This window comes from Anneissia japonica, unplaced genomic scaffold (assembly GCF_011630105.1).
Source record: "Anneissia japonica isolate Jap-2015-1 unplaced genomic scaffold, ASM1163010v1 scaffold2191_len329779_cov167, whole genome shotgun sequence".
In the NCBI taxonomy this organism is placed as follows: Eukaryota; Metazoa; Echinodermata; class Crinoidea; order Comatulida; family Comatulidae; genus Anneissia; species Anneissia japonica.
In genome coordinates, this window is record NW_022758203.1 from 140,294 (window position 1) to 156,914 (window position 16,621).

Genomic DNA, 16,621 nt, shown 5'->3' on the forward strand with positions numbered 1-16,621 from the left:
CCCTCCCCACCAAATATGGAGATCTCCGTGTTTGGTAACACAACGCTTGACCGCCAAACACGGAGATCTCTCAGTTTCAGGTTTTTTTTACAGAATCCGATAGATAGGGTAATTACCTACATGTACTAACAATTTGAACACTATATTCAGTCTGGACTGTACTGTAAGTATTTCACTATTTGTTTGTTTACATTGAGCGTAGCGGTATTGATGTACTTTTACGAAATCGCGATTATCTCAGCTTCGTTGTGCGAAATTGCATAAATATCCAAAAGTGAGTCATTTTCATTTAACTGTTACGGGTCACAAATTGTGATTAGAATAAATTGTTCGGTACCATTGTAAAGCTAAGATGTTTGCAGTTCTTGTAGTATTCATTACAAGTAAATCTGATCACATACGCACTCTCAACGAGCTTCGGAAAAGTATTAACATTCGTTAAAATGTCTGACGGTGGCTGATACTATTATCTCAAACCCCTGGCGGTCAGAGTGTTAAAACAAACCACATTTTATTATTTTATTACTCTCTTTATCGTCATTGAGATTGTTACTGTACCTTTGATGTTAATAGACCTGTCTAGAGATGATCATTCATCAGGCCTTAAAGAGACACTCATGCATTTTCTAGAGCTTATTTATCTGACCTATGATTTTCTTTCGCTATCTTTGACAATAGATGCAAACCTCATGTTTGACTAACTACTGTACCTACTGCAACATATCAAATACTGCACATCATTACACAACCAACATACTGATTTTATTTGATGAAAAAAGGGGGTATTTGTTGTAGAAAATAGAAGAAGCCTTATTATTAATGTAACACCTTGCGGACCAAAAACAAAATGTTCCCTTAATTGAATGTTCTGAATAGTGGGGGAAGGGGGAGGGGACATAGTATTTGTTAAAATATATTTTTCTTTGATTCATGACCAAAAGTAGTGCGTCCACTTTAAGTAAACTGGGATACCGAAAGGACGGGTCTTACTGCATCACAAGTTATTCAAAAACATCCATCTCTGTTAAATCATCTGAAATGGGTCCTACTTGTATGCAATACTGTCCAGTAGGAACCTTTCCAGCATTGATAACAAACAGTTGACTGTCACACTAAGAACCTACTTAGGTGAAATATGCTGTTTAACATACAGTTAGTACTTTAATGTGCTTCATTTGCCATTTACTTCACACACAATGTCATTCAGTCAATGTTTTAAAACCATTTTAGTTCCTCTTTCCAAAATTGTACGTTATTAAAGCCCAACATATTACATTCTAGTATACAGGTACCTTGGTGTAAAAGTCATATGACCGTTACAGTTCAGTGTCTATAGCAATTCCGGGTAAACAGGGCTCCTGTTTCAGGAAATCCTTTATGATACTGCAGACCCTTTGCCGATCTTTTTCAATTATGTTGCTATTTCCTCATTTTGATACATATTGTTGAAAGTTAAGAGTACATACCTTCCCAGTAAAAGCATGTTCAATTTTTATTTTTAGCTTTTTTATTATAAGTTATTCTTTCTGTACACAACTTTTAAGGGACTAGTGGGAATTCTATTGGCTCTAGCTAACCCCTTTAAAGCCGCAAGCTCACGTGCGACCATCGTTCAAGGAATCCAGCTCCGATACAGGTGAGTGCTCGACGACAATGCCGTCTGCTATTTGTCCGTGGTAGTCTGAACAGATCGTCAGTGAAAAAACTCTGTTGCACGCTCTTTATAGGGTTACATTCTCCATAAAATCAAGTCGGCCAATGAACCTCAGGTGTAGTGAGTGCGTGGCTTAGGTTGTCAATTAATCTTTATAGTGTTAACTTTGCCAGTTTTGTCTGCTTACTGTATGCTACATGTACAAGCACTGTACTGAACCTTTTCTTTATGGGGAAAAATAGTTAAACTCTTATTTCAGTTTTCCTGTCTCCTACAGTATTTTATATTATTAATAATAATAATATAATAATATAATGATAAAATGATAATAATACTAATAATTTAATAATAATAATAATAATATTAATAATATGTAGGCTTTTATAGCGCTCTATGCAACTAAAGTCTCAGAGCGCTTTTCCACATTATTACCCCAGTCATTGAATGATGCCTATGGGGGAAATTCCATAGTTTGCTGCATAAATTATATCCACGCATTGTTGCACTCGGACCCCCCTCAGGTACTGATTTATATTCCAGGGTTAAGAGAAGCAAAGATAAAGTGCCTTGTTAGAGGACACAAATGAAATGCCAAACCAGGTCCAGGAGCAGATCCAGGATTTGAAAGGGGGGGGGGGGGGGGGAAGGGGTTCATTTTTCCCAAAACCCCAAAAATGAAAGGGACTAGGGGTGGGGTCCTCCCCTGTGAAAATTTTGATTCCTAGATAGCCGGAAATGAGCCTTTTGTAAGCCAGGACCCAGTAGTATTTTGTTACGTTTCTTCACAGAGCTGGGTTCGTCCGAACCCCTTGAACCCCCCCTGGATCCACCACTGAGGTCTACTTCTATTGTTTCCCTTTATCGTTTTTTTTAATGTACATTGTAACAATATTGAATGAAAATGAAAGTACAATATTATTCTGCCAGTTTAAACTTATCTGTGTTTTATTATCCTTGCCATTTATATTTTTGTTAAGGTTGATCACCGTTTTCAATTTTTGTTTCAGTTTAATTAATGAAGAGATTATAATGTTATACTAATTATATTCCATTTTTAGCACAATTCTATTTTAAAAATCTATTTTTGAAATCACTAAGTTGTTTTTATTTTGACAAACTGCTGTGGTAAAGGTTAATAAAAGGTCATTCTCAATTGGTTGCCTGTATTATATCCCAGTGACTTATACTACCAAATATGGTAATGATGAACTACGGCTACAATACTGTACTTTTAAATGACATTACATCAAGCCAATCAAAACCTGTCTTACAGGTATTTGGATGTGGTTTTGCACTGTAGCTTTAATTGATGTGTCAAATCATATTGAAAGCTGTTTTCGTATTTATTTTTAGTTTATTTGGTTTTATTTCCTGAATCAGAACCTGCTGAAAACAACTAAAATCCAAAGGATGCTATTGTGTCCGCCAGAGAATTTTGTGTACTTTATTACTGATATTTTATTCATACCATTACTATATTATTAAAATGCTAAAGTGTATAAATATTTCTCTATTATTAACTGCAAAAATGTATCTTTTGGGATAAAAGACCAGATACAAGATCGATATTCTTTATGCACAACTCTGTTCACTTAAAATTCAGATACCAATGCGAATTCAACTCTGAAGGATGATATTTTTGTATCACTGATATTTTATTCAGACTTACTGTATTATTAATTAACTGCTAAAGTGTACAGATATCTTTTATTATTAACTGTGAAAGTGTATATATTTTTATTTTGGGATACAAGATGAGATACAAGATCGATATATTGTCATTTTGCACAACTTGGTTCACCTGATTTCAGGTTCCAATGTGAACCTTAAAAAAAATACCGTAATAACTTTGACTTAAATACATAGTATTTACTATTAAATACACATTTCAAAACAAAGGTGCAGGTTACATTAAATACATTATTAAGCACCCTATAATCAAATTTAGAATTTAAAAAAAAATATTATCAAATCTAGTCCGTGTAAATCCAAGTAAGATAGGCACTCCAGACTACCATAGGACCGGTGGTGTATCTACAGCAGGGGTGGGCATTTAAAAGGGTGTGAGGGCCAAAGCCATTTGGTGGGCTGCAAAAAAAATAGTTGATGGGCCACACTTTCCCCACTTGTGATCTACAGTGTCTTGCCCTTGGCATTCCACTTCCACTTGAAATTTCCCAGCAAAGGAATTACTGAAAACTCAAGTAGTGTATAGTAAATGCTGCTTTATATCACCTTTAATTGCTACCTAACGCCCACTCGCTCAAACAACGAGTCTCACACTTAACCTTTGCCCCCCACCCCATCTTCCCCATGTCAATACAGTACTCAACTGTAAGAGCCTAATCACACTTAAGAGTTACGACAGATCAGGACTGCTTCAGGATCTCGTTTTTTGAAGTGTGAACAATCAATTAATTTTAAGCCGGGCCAAAGCCGAACTACAGTAAAGTTAGTCAAACTTTAAAGTCGACTCAGGTCCTGCAATGCAAGACCTGGGCCAACTCATCTTCATATCTGAACGTAAACTGAATCTGGGTCATCAAGGTCGCCTTGATAGCTTTCAATTTTGATATCTTATACAAACATTTCACACAAAAAGCGGCGCAAAGGAGGAATGTTAACATTCGCAACTGCAATTGGAACGGTCGATGTAGTAGGACCTAGGTCACCATAATAAGTGTGATTGGGCTCTAAGAACTACAGTAGGTCTCTCAATGAAAACCAAGGGAGGCCTAGATCGTCGGGATAAAGGCATAACCATTAATTTTATTTCATGATTATTTTATGTTTGACCCTAACTGGTACAGTTTTTAGTTTGTAAATTAACCTGGTCAGGGACAAAGATTGATTCTGTTGGACAACTTGTACCGATTCCTAATCCTATGCATCCTGGCCTTCCTTCAGAAAATCCACTAAACCAGGATATTGGTTAGATCTTATAAAATAAATTTTCAGTATATAATATGTGAATTATTTTATTATTATTATTATTATTGTTGTTTTTGTTGTTGTTGCTGTAGTTGTTACAAATTATTATTGATAAAATACAGTTATACAATAATTATTTTTTTAAATATTTTTTTATTAGTTATTATTTATTGTTGTTAGTTTTTATTTTTTGTTTACAATTTGAATTTTGCTTAGAGCAGTTCCTCTACTTTGGTCATTAAACTAAAAAGATAAGGCACAGTAATAAAAAATATTATTCTTATTTACTATACATAATTACACTACTCATGATAACAGTATTTAGAGGAAATATTCTCACATAGTGAAATTATTAATTGGAAAGGTTTCTTGCTCCCTATTAAACATTAAGTATTGAAAGTAGCCATAAAGTAGGCCTACTGTACAATAATAGAAATATGCTTGTTTGTTGTGTTTACACTAAAGGAAATAGTGAAGAAAATTAATATGCTTACTGTCAAATTCTGACATTAACATTTAATATTTATTTCGAAATAGTCATAATAATAATAATACAATAGTGATATAAGTGTGAATATAAACAAAACAGGGACTATTTCAGGCGTCAGAATTAGAAGATATTACTGGTGAGAAGACATATTGTATATAATAAAACAATGACAATAGCTACTATAGTATGCAAAAGACCTTGCTGCCATTAAAATGGTGATTATGCTGGCTCTATTACTGGATGGCAAAGTAGGTCGTCAGACAATACATTCTAATTAACCACCAGCGCTTAGAATGCTAACAGTACCAACCGCAAACTACCGTACTGTACACCTAGATTCAGTCATTCAAATAATACTAATAAAGCACACTATTCACCCAGATGTCATCGATTATGACACAAATTGTTTACTGTATGGCAGTCAAACATAATATCTCAATACTGTCTATATGTTTATTTATATAGTAACTTCCTGTAATTATATAAATATACTTTAAAGTTATATAGTGCAATAATAAAGCACACTATCACCATCCTAATATGAAAAAGTATGACATAAATTTTGATATGGCAGTCAAATCATAATATCCCAATACTGTTATATATGTTTGATTAATTTAACTTCTTGTAATTATATATTTAATGTTAAGATATATTTTATTTATAGTAAAAATGCATTTTCTCTTTCATGGGCTTATTTGTTTATTATTTTCCATTTTTATTTAGTGTTTTTTTTTATAATATAGTCTTCAGCTGCATCTTTTTAATTTCGTTTGTTATACCTGAATAAATATATGTTTTGAGATAGATTTATATATTTGTAATCATTGATCATAATAATCATCATAATTTAATATAAAACATCATACACTATTCACCCAGATGTCATCGATTATGACACAAATTGTTTACTGTATGGCAGTCAAACATAATATCTCAATACTGTCTATATGTTTATTTATATAGTAACTTCCTGTAATTATATAAATATACTTTAGTTATATAGTGCAATAATAAAGCACACTATCACCATCCTAATATGAAAAAGTATGACATAAATTTTGATATGGCAGTCAAATCATAATATCCCAATACTGTGTTATATGTTTAATTAATTTAACTTCTTGTAATTATATATTTAATGTTAAGTTATATTTTATTTATAGTAAAAATACATTTTCTCTTTCATGGGCTTATTTGTTTATTATTTTCCATTTTTATTTAGTGTTTTTTTTTTATAATATAGTCTTCAGCTGCATCTTTTTAATTTCGTTTGTTATACCTGAATAAATATATGTTTTGAGATAGATTTATATATTTGTAATCATTGATCATAATAATCATAATTTAATATAAAACATCATACATTTATATGATATATATATATATATATTTGTACCTCTTTAATTCTATTTTGTTTTTTATTATTTGTCTTGATTTTGTAATTTAAATTTTGTTTATATTTACTTTTAAACGGCCTTGTGAATTATTATTATTATTATTATTATTATTATTATACAGTCTAGGCTAATTTCTGCTTTAATAAAGAATTATTATTATTATTATTACTATTGTTATTATTATTATTATTATTATTATTTATAATTATTATTTTTATTATTATTATACAGTCTAGGCTAATTTATGCTTTAATAAAGAATTATTTTATTATCAAACAGTGCCAGAGACAATATATAAATGACAGATACATTTAAAAATAAAATATTATAATAGATTGTCATTATAAATCCACAGTATTTACAGTTAATATGATATCTGTGTACTAACTGTAAGATGGAACAAATTATGGGGATTGCGAAAAATGAGAAAGATTGCCAATTGTATCGTATCAATGATGTATATCCCATGAGGCGTGCGTGCATGCATGAATGTGCGGAGAAATTAAAACATCAGTGCAATCATAACGAGCAAGGTGTGATAATCCAGAACAATATTATCCTAGGAAATTCAATAGTATCTTACCGATAATGTTCAGTAAACATTTACGTTTTTATAGTATTTTATGTTGTGTATCTCTCTCTCTCTTATTTTTTTCTTTTTTTTTTTCATTTTTCCTGCTTCATTTGGTTGTTTTTTTATTGACTATTGATTGACATCCAAATGAAAAAATATTAACAAATTATTGACAAACTATAATATCATAATTGTTCTATTTTTTAAAATTTTCCAGTTACATCTGCTCACTTGTTCCGCGCATAGAGACTCGTATTTTGCGCAATATAAATGAATAACCTTTAACCTTCAATAATGATGGGTAACATGTCTCTATGTCGCCACATTAGAGACCAATGAAGGCACAGTTTGCCATTTGAGTTTTTAAGTCTCCATCTTTTGAGCTGTGTATTACCATCTCCAGAATATGATATCACCACCATCTGTAGACTTCATCAACACCATACCATGTAATTGATCTTAAAACAAATTGATTAATGTTATACTAGTAAATATTTAATCAACTTTACAGGTTCCAGTCTACTGTAGAAAATGCATTGATAATATTATGCAGATAGAATTGTTTATAAAATGTAGACTGTTGTTGGACGTGTATGATCCACTGATGTTTCCCATAGGAATAATTTCCAGCACAATGACTCCATATTCTACTGGATAAAAGCTTATAATACAAATTTATAATCCCTACAGATTCATTTTATGGTTTTTCCTGTTCTCCACCATTATAAAATATTTAATTGATTGTTGAATTCCATGAGAAATCAGTGGACTATTATTAACGTTAAATAAATTCAAATTAAATTTGGGCCTTAAGACAGTTATACATATCTTTTAACGTTGTACTTTTTTTCTATTTATGCAGGAAGATATGGGAATCTATGGAAAGAAAGCCGATCCATTGCGAAATAGGGACATGACAATGAAACGAGAAATGGTCGTTCAATACATGAAAAGAACAGGCTCCACACGGGTAAGATAAGGCCAGACCACCAAAAAAATGATATTTACACCATGCCGTGTTAGAGATGTTGGTGTAGTTGTTAGTGTACTTTCTGTCCATCCCCAGGATTTAGGTTTGAATCCTATACTCCACATACTAGGAATTTTCCCCCTGAATTAACTCCATTCTTTAAAGTGTGGCATTATTGTCGGTGTCATAGTGTTTGATCAAACTTTTGAGTGGCGAAGTAGAGAACTGTCCTATTTCAAACAGATGAAAACCATGATTTGTTTGATCAAATACTGCATGTCTGAAGCAATCATGCTATATTTATGTATTATATAAAACTAGTTTGTTTGGAATTCTCTGAACAACATCTTTCATTCATTATACTTTCAAAATGTTACAAGTTGTATTGTTTATTTATAGTTTAGAATTAATTTATAATGAACTAATGCATTCTTTATGTTATCAGAGTGATAAGACGTACCAGACTCCGGGTGACTTCATCGATGGTTTGCGACAGTACAGTGCCACGGATTACGACCATTTACTACCAATACTGAAAGCTTTACGCGTGGCACTTGCCAGTAACACGATCAGCTGGGTGAAACAGTTCGGAGATAAGGGTCTCGGGCTCATTATCGATATAACCGAAGCATCTTTTTCAAAGTGAGTATATTTATTTGTTAAATTTCTACTGTTATTTAAATTATTATTTAACAATTATTGAAATTATTGTTGTTTGCTGTTAATGTTATTTTGTTTTTGCTGCTATTATTCTTATTATTGTAAGTTATTGTAAATAAATTTTTATTATTATGATTTTTAATGTTATAATTTTAATTGGATAAAGTTAAAAACCCTTGAAGCAGCTGTTTACAGGGTCTACTTTGAGTCATTTACTCATTCACCATATTTCCTGAATAAGGAGTTGCAGAGTATGTGTTATTATTATTATTATTATTATTATTATTTTATTTTTATTATTATTATTATTATTATTATTATTATTATTATTATTATTATTATTGTTACCTGTATTTTTTTTTTTTTTTTTTTTTTTGTTATTTTTATTGATTAGTTTTCTCCAGACTTTTTTTTTGTAAATATTTTAACTTTAATATATTTCTTATATTCAAGAAAGTAATTTCTGTAGGAATGTTGGAATTGCAAATAATACAGTAGTTTCTTTGAACGTTGAATGTTGTCATGGTTACTATTATGATATCAGGCCCTTTGCCCAAAGCATGTTCATAGTAAACAGTAGTTATCTGTTATACAATAATGTATATCTGTGAAGTGTTTATTTTGTAGATGAAGTGGATTCAATCTGTTTTTTCATTGTTTTCATCATTTAAAATCATTTAAAAAAAACATAGTAAGTTTAATCGGTGGTGGATATCAAGGGGGAGGGGATGAGCCCACCCGGAACCCTTCCCTCCCCCTAAATTTTTCTAAATTATTTTTTTGGAGAAAAAAGGAAAATTAAATAAATCTATGTCTGAGAGTGCGATTTCTAGCCATCTACCATACCAGGTACCCAATGTTCTTACCTCCGCCCCAACCTGGTGGGGCTGAGGTGGTCTGAACCCTTATGTTAAGGTCCTTCCCTGCCCCCTCCCCCCTCTTCTAGTTCAAATTCCTGTATCTGCTCTCTGTTAATTATTTCAGTACTACAGTAGGGTGCAAGTTCCAAATACACAAAAAAAATCTAGCTTACAATGAAATTATGTTTATCTGTCACAACTAGACAAGACAACTATTATATTATCCTATAAATAATTATGATAATTAAAGTGTTATTTCCTTGTGATTCTTAAGCACATGCTTAATGGTTACTACAGAAACCAGCCCAATGCCAAGTTCTACTCAGTGGTTTTGTAGCATCAGGACTTCCCCTTGTAACACTTTAGTAAACCACTTTGTAAGCTCATGACTTAACAAAACTGACCCACTAAAATTGTTCTGTTTTACTACCGTATTGAACATCACTACAGTGCATAGTATGATGTAGGTTCCTGAATGACTCAATTTCATCCTAAGAGAATAAATTAAATTATTTTACTCGAGTAGATTTCAATTATAATTTAATTCATTGCAAAACAAATGTTAAAAAGTAAAATTTAAAAATTGAATTTTTAATGTAATGTCAGATAGGCCATTGTATATTGAACTAAAACATGGCGTGCATTGTAATTTGCCACAGATAAAGTACAATGATTATAATAGGCCTACTGTATGCATGAAACTAAAAACTTTTCAACAAGTACTTTCGGTTATAAACTATGTTGAGCATGTAATTATGCAAATTGCATACTGTATCTGAGATTTATTTCATGCATCCTATGCTGGGTCCTAAGTATCCTTTGAGTTGCGGCAGTCCCCAGTGAATTACGGGAGCATCCCATGTGTTTCATGAGTCTCCCATTCCCATGATTTTGCGTGAGTCTTGTGTGAGTTACAGAATTCTTGAGTGAGTTTTGGGAGTTTCCCGTGAGTTGTGGGAGTTTCCTGTGAGTTGCGGGAGTTTCCGTAAGTTGCGGGAGTCTCCTATGAGTTGCGGGAGATTCTTGTGAGTTGCAGGAGTCTCCCATTCACATGATTTGCAGGAGTCACCCATTCCTGTAAGTTACAGGAGTCTTCTGTGAGTCTCCTTTGAGTTGCGAGAGTTTTCTGTGAGTTGTGGAATCGTCTGTGAGGTGTTGGAGCTTCCTGAGAGTTGTGGGAATCTCCCCTGAGTTGCGGAAGTCTCCTGTGAGTTGTGAGTTTCTCCCCGAGTTGTGGGAATCTCCTGTGAGTTACGATTGTCTCCCCTTTGTTGCGGGAGTCTCCTGTGAGTTGCGAGAATTTCCTATTAGTTGCGGGAGTCTCCTGTGAGTTGCGGTACAGTAGTCTCCGTAAGTTGTGGGAGTCTCCTATGAGTTGCGTGTTTCTCCTGGAGTTGTGGGAGTGTACCAAGAGTTGCAGGAGTCTCCCTTTCCCATGTTTTTGATGGAGTGTTTCATTCCTGTGAGTTGCGGGAGACTTCCGTGAGTTTGCAAAAGCTTCCTATGAGTTGCGGGAGACTTCTTTGGCATCAGGAGGCAAGGATTTAACCACCAAACGACGATACATACCCAATTGATTTTAGAACAAACAGATTTTGCTCTAAATTAATCACTGTAAAAACAATTTAGTGGAACTCTTCACCAACATTATTGTATTACATTGCTGTGTATTAATTAACTTCTGTGCAATTAACCCTAAAGAAAGGAATACTGTATTGGCATACTTTAAAAAGTGCAATATTTTAAGTTATATTAAATTATTTTGTGTTAATATATAGTCGTAACTTAGTATGTAAGTTTTGTTTCCTCTTCAAAATGTCAAATTGTTTATTACCTGTCAAATATTCGCCTTGGTTTCCCTAGGTTAAAGTTCAAATTTGTTTAAACGCCTATTCATTTGTAAACTAATAACTGAAAGTACTGTAACTAGGCTTAGGGATTCAGTTATGTATTATTAGTAGCATTCCTAAGGGGAAGGGGTAATATCTAGCCATCAAAGCTGACCATTAGGGATCCTTGATGCTCTATATAACTGTCCATTTATGATGCTTAGGGAATGGAGAGGGGATCCTTTCGGTGCACTTTTTGGGTATCATAAACCAGGCCTCTCTATGAGATGAGACTTGGTGAGTGAGTGGAGAACTAATGATTTTGGAGCGTGGATGTTCTTAAACCTATTCTCTTTTATGAGGCTTGAGGAGAAGATAAGAGTTGATCATTAACTCTAAATCTAATACTCTATCAGCATGGTCTCTACAATGCGTGGATAGTTAACTCGAATGATTTATCCAAGACTCTATGAACCCTGCAAATGCAAATGAATTTGATTTGTGATTCATTATGACATTAAAAAAATAATATTAAACATAAATTCAAAAAATATTTATAAAAATAATTAATCTAAAGATTTAAACATATGATTTACATTTTTTTAGGAAAAAACTACTTGTAAATTTTGTAACCTGACTTTATTGTAAAGTATAACGTGTAATGTGCTTTGCAAAAATATTTATTATTTCTCTTGGCATCTGGTATAAAAGTTATTTTTTTGACCTACATAAAATTTGTATCATTACTATACCCTCAACTGTTATTATAATTATAAATCAGCTTCTTTTTGACCTCCAGTTTTATGTAAGTTCAGGTGAAACAAGCTACATGTCATATCATCAACCTCTCTACACGATTGACTTGGTATTTATTGTTTTTATCTCCAACTGTGTAAATTCATAAACAATCTATTCTGATTAATTCACATTTCACTGACAATTAATTGTTTCTTCATGACTGAAATTACCATCAAATGTGTAACTGAACTTCGACATTTCTACTTCAAAAGATCATTTAACAATATTTTCTAAGGTCATCTCTCATTAGTATGGTTCCTATTATCTGTCATCATTTTGATGTATTGTACTTAATTTCATTATAATTACCTATTTTAAATTCAGTACTGTAAAACACCGCTGTGCCAGTTGATTGTTTGTATCCAACACCCAGGTCACAGGACGTCCTTCGCCGAATCCCTCTATTTAAATAATAAAGATAAACAACATTTGTTAATCTGGGACCACAGAGAAGTGGTCTTTAATCAGAGATTGTATGAAAAGATAAACGACATTTGTTAATCTGTGACCACAGCGAAGTGGTCTTTAATCAGGTGTATTTAATAATTGGAGGGGTTTTTAATTAGAGAGACCTGTATTTAAAGAATTTATTATTTTATTAATATATTTTTATGTTTTATTTATATATTGTGTATATTCCATGAATAAATGTTTTAGTATGTACTGTAGAATCCAGCCCTCAAAATTAACGTCGGCATTCGGCAGTGCCGGCGTAAATGCCGGCGTCTAGGCACCCGTCGCCAGCGAGAAAATTGCCGACGTGCAGAAAAAGCAGGATTGCACACACAGAGGGACTAGGCCTAAATTACACTAATTAAAAAAAAATGGAACTTCTAAGTTAATCCCTTACACACATGTAGCTGTTCTGTCTGTATTCTCCGTTGATTTTAGTGAAAGTGAAAGACGATCCCCAACGCACACGTTCTGCATGCGTCGCCAACATCTCCTAGAAAGAACAGCAAGTCGAGCGTGTTCATCGTCACCAAAGTTTGCTATCCTTTTGACTGTGGTGGCTTTTATTTTAGGGATAAATATGCCCAGAGTATTTTAGTTTTAATTCGTTTTCACAAAAGTAACATGTAAACATATTTCAACATCCATGGTTAGTGCTTATTTTTTATCACTGCGGCTAGCCTAGGTCTACCTAGAACTTCACAGCACTCCGGGGATCTGATGGTCCACGTAGGCGCGCGTAGGCTAGTACTTAGTACTAGCCTAGGCTTAGGCCTAGTACTTGACAACTTTTTGAAAATGCCGACGTAGGACCGGCGTCAATTTCTTAACGTCGGCGATTCTTTGCCGGCGTGCTTTATCCCTAATTTTGAGGGCTGAGAATCTGTACCATAGCAGCATACATACTGACATTTAAATTCACTATTTTATGTTGTGTACTCCGTATTGTTTGTTGTACATGATATGAAATTTGAATTTAAATTGTGAGCTGTACTTAGTATGTTCACAGTATGTACAATATTTATGCATGTCATCACTTGTGCATGCAAATAAACAGTACATGGATATGATAGAGAAACCTTATGGTTCATTTGATAATTATAATATCAGATTATAAATTTCCTTTCTAAGTTGATTATTATATTAAATAAATATACTCCAATTAGCACTTACTTGTGATTGTAATTGATATTACAAATACATAGTTATGTTTAATTGACCATAGTTTTAATCAACATTGTGCTTTCTGAGGCAGAACTTTCAATTATAGTACTGTAGCTCAGTATGTATACTTTTACTTGGTTTCAATATTAAGAATAATACAAATAATAGTCACTTGGCTTAAAAGCATTTCAGCTCTGATTTCTTTACTGTTATAATTTTATTAGAAAGTATTAAATGATATATGATTCCTTTTTCATCAAAAATGATTATTGTGAATAATGCAATTGAATATTAACAATAAATGCAATTACATTGTTCATGTTTCTTGACTTCCCAGAACTCAATTGCAACTGTAAATATGAGTAGAAAAATGAAATGAAAAATGCTAAATCTCTAAAAATTCAAATCATTATACAAAACAAATGACTTTAAAAACTGAATAAAAATTTTTTTTTTTTTTTTTTTTTTTTTTGAATCCTAATATATGGAACTATGATGTGAATTTTGTCCAAGTAGCTTTCATATTTTTGGCACAACAAAATAAGAGATAACCAGCATTCTGATTTCCTATGCATTTCTCATATATTTCTTGAATCTTCAGCCTACCAGGGTAGGGCGCCGCCAGCGTTTCAAATAGGCCAATGTAAATATTTCAAGGAGTCTATTGGGCCCAACTGGTGTGGATGATCAAGCCCAAGCCATTTTTGAATATATTATAGGCTAGTAGGTCACTACCAGCTCCCCCACCCCCAAACTACTGTAAAATGAAAATATACCTAGGCCTACAATATATATAGATATATATGTATATATATATATATATATATATATATAATTTTTTTTTTTTTTTTTTTTTATTATTCTACAAAATTGTTGGTGTGCTAAAAATATTACTGTAATTTGCCCATCAAACATCATTACCAATATGGTCTAAAATCACTATTTTGGGCCATAAAAACTCACTCCAGCTGAATTGTTCTAGTTGAACCACCACACAAATTTGACCCAACCTTATATCTTCTGATAATGTCATGTATCATGCATAGGAACGTTGAGGCCTGCAAGGCTCTGGTTTAGCTTAGGTTAAATGGGGTGGTTGTTTGGGAACACCGTGTAAGGCGAGAAATTTTTATACTGTGTCTCATGAATCTGTCGTCCTCCAATATCAATTATGTTAAATAAAAATAGAATTGCCTGTAACGAATACAATTTAACTTTAATTTGTTTGTGTTTTTTTAACGTTTCAGGACGACCCACAAATCAGTTGACAGCAAACATGAGTGTATCAAATGCCTCAAAGCATTCATGAACAACGGATTTGGCATCTCCACAGTGTTTAAAAACGACCGGGTGCTGGTGGATGTCGCCAGCTGTATTAACCCCAGATTTGAGAACTTAATGACAGATGCCCTCAAGGTCATGGCACCTGTCTGTCTGGTCCCTGATGGGTAGGTTCAAATCTTTCATTGATTTAAATTTTATATCCCTGTTCAATAGCAGAATTTATTTTTACCATTGACATAATACCAAAGAGTATAAATAGAACAAGTCAGCGTACTCCCGGTTGTACAGTAAATACGTCACTCTCCTAGTTACAATGGCAGTCACCATCGTTGTTATGGAGTGCACCCACTGTATTTGAGTTTACGTTGACAGGAAGTGCGCCTGTTTCGATGGTATTATGATAAAGAAAAATAAGGAGAAATCCACTACCTTCTGCGAAAGTATTGTATCATGTGGAAAACAGATAAACAAACCATGCACAATAATGGGTAATCCACTGAATGGCAACAGGCGTCCTCCACAGCCTGCGTATGGCTTATCGTTTGTTTATGTTCTCAATGAACGTACTATATTAGACATTAGCAATATCTAAAAATTTGTGGCTCATAGAGTCGTAATTAACAAATTCTTCTTTTTATGATACAGTATGTCTATTTCCATAGAATTTATTAACATCCCTATTACTTGCATATTTCTTTGCCTTGAAATTAGCAAATGAATGTGTATTTTCAGGGGCGAATTTAGGGTCGGGGCCGGCCCGCCCCCCCCACCCCTCCCCTTCTTTTTAGGAGGTAAAAAAAAGAAAGAAAAAGAAAAAAATTATAGCCCAGAACGCCTCAAATGTTATTTTCGGGCCTCTAAAACACAAACATTTTGAGGGAGCATGCCCTCGGACCCTCCTAGGACCCCCTAGGATGGAGAGTCCGAGGTGCCCCCTTTTTGGAAATCTCTGGATCCGCCCCTGATTTTAACTCTCTATGGCCAACCCTGTTCAGAAGGTATCCTCTTAATAGGGGGTTCTACCATATAAAGTAATTTTTAGATGTGCATATGGGACTAGCATCCTATGAATACCACCAATACCTTTGCCCCGTTGTTATAAATCCGACTCCATAATTTCTCCTGCCCGGATGATGGTACTTTAATAATAGAGTTAAAGTTTTAATAGTAATTATTATGTACCTTTTTTTTCCAGGCATTATAAGGTACTGAGTGCTCTGTCAGAGGTACAGGAGCTTAGGAACAGGCCTCGCTTTCTTCCAATCATTGAGGCATTGAAGAAGGAAGATTCACCCCAGCTAATGGTATTATTTTAATGTTCTGTCCACACTATCAAATTTTCTTTGACAAAAAGTTTGTCTATATGCCCATATATAGTCATGATGCATCTATATATGGTCATGATGTGCCCATATATGGTCATGATGTGCCCATATATAGTCGTAATGCTGTCTCTTATACACATCTAGATGTGTATAAGAGACAGTCATTATACAAAACAAATGACTTTAAAAACTGAATAAAAATTTTTTTTTTTTTTTTTTTTTTTTGAAT

At 33.3% G+C, this 16,621-nt stretch overlaps 1 protein-coding gene across 1 annotated transcript in view; it reads left to right on the forward strand.

The window, feature by feature from the left end:
• The window catches only part of LOC117125196 (protein diaphanous homolog 2-like), a gene marked incomplete in the record, with an annotated part of 49,595 nt that overhangs the window by 15,121 nt on the left and 17,853 nt on the right, over positions 1 to 16,621 (forward strand). The window contains 4 exon segments of the mRNA XM_033271623.1: positions 7,912 to 8,019; positions 8,465 to 8,661; positions 15,031 to 15,231; positions 16,263 to 16,371. Coding sequence (XP_033127514.1) covers positions 7,912 to 8,019; positions 8,465 to 8,661; positions 15,031 to 15,231; positions 16,263 to 16,371 — 615 coding nt within the window.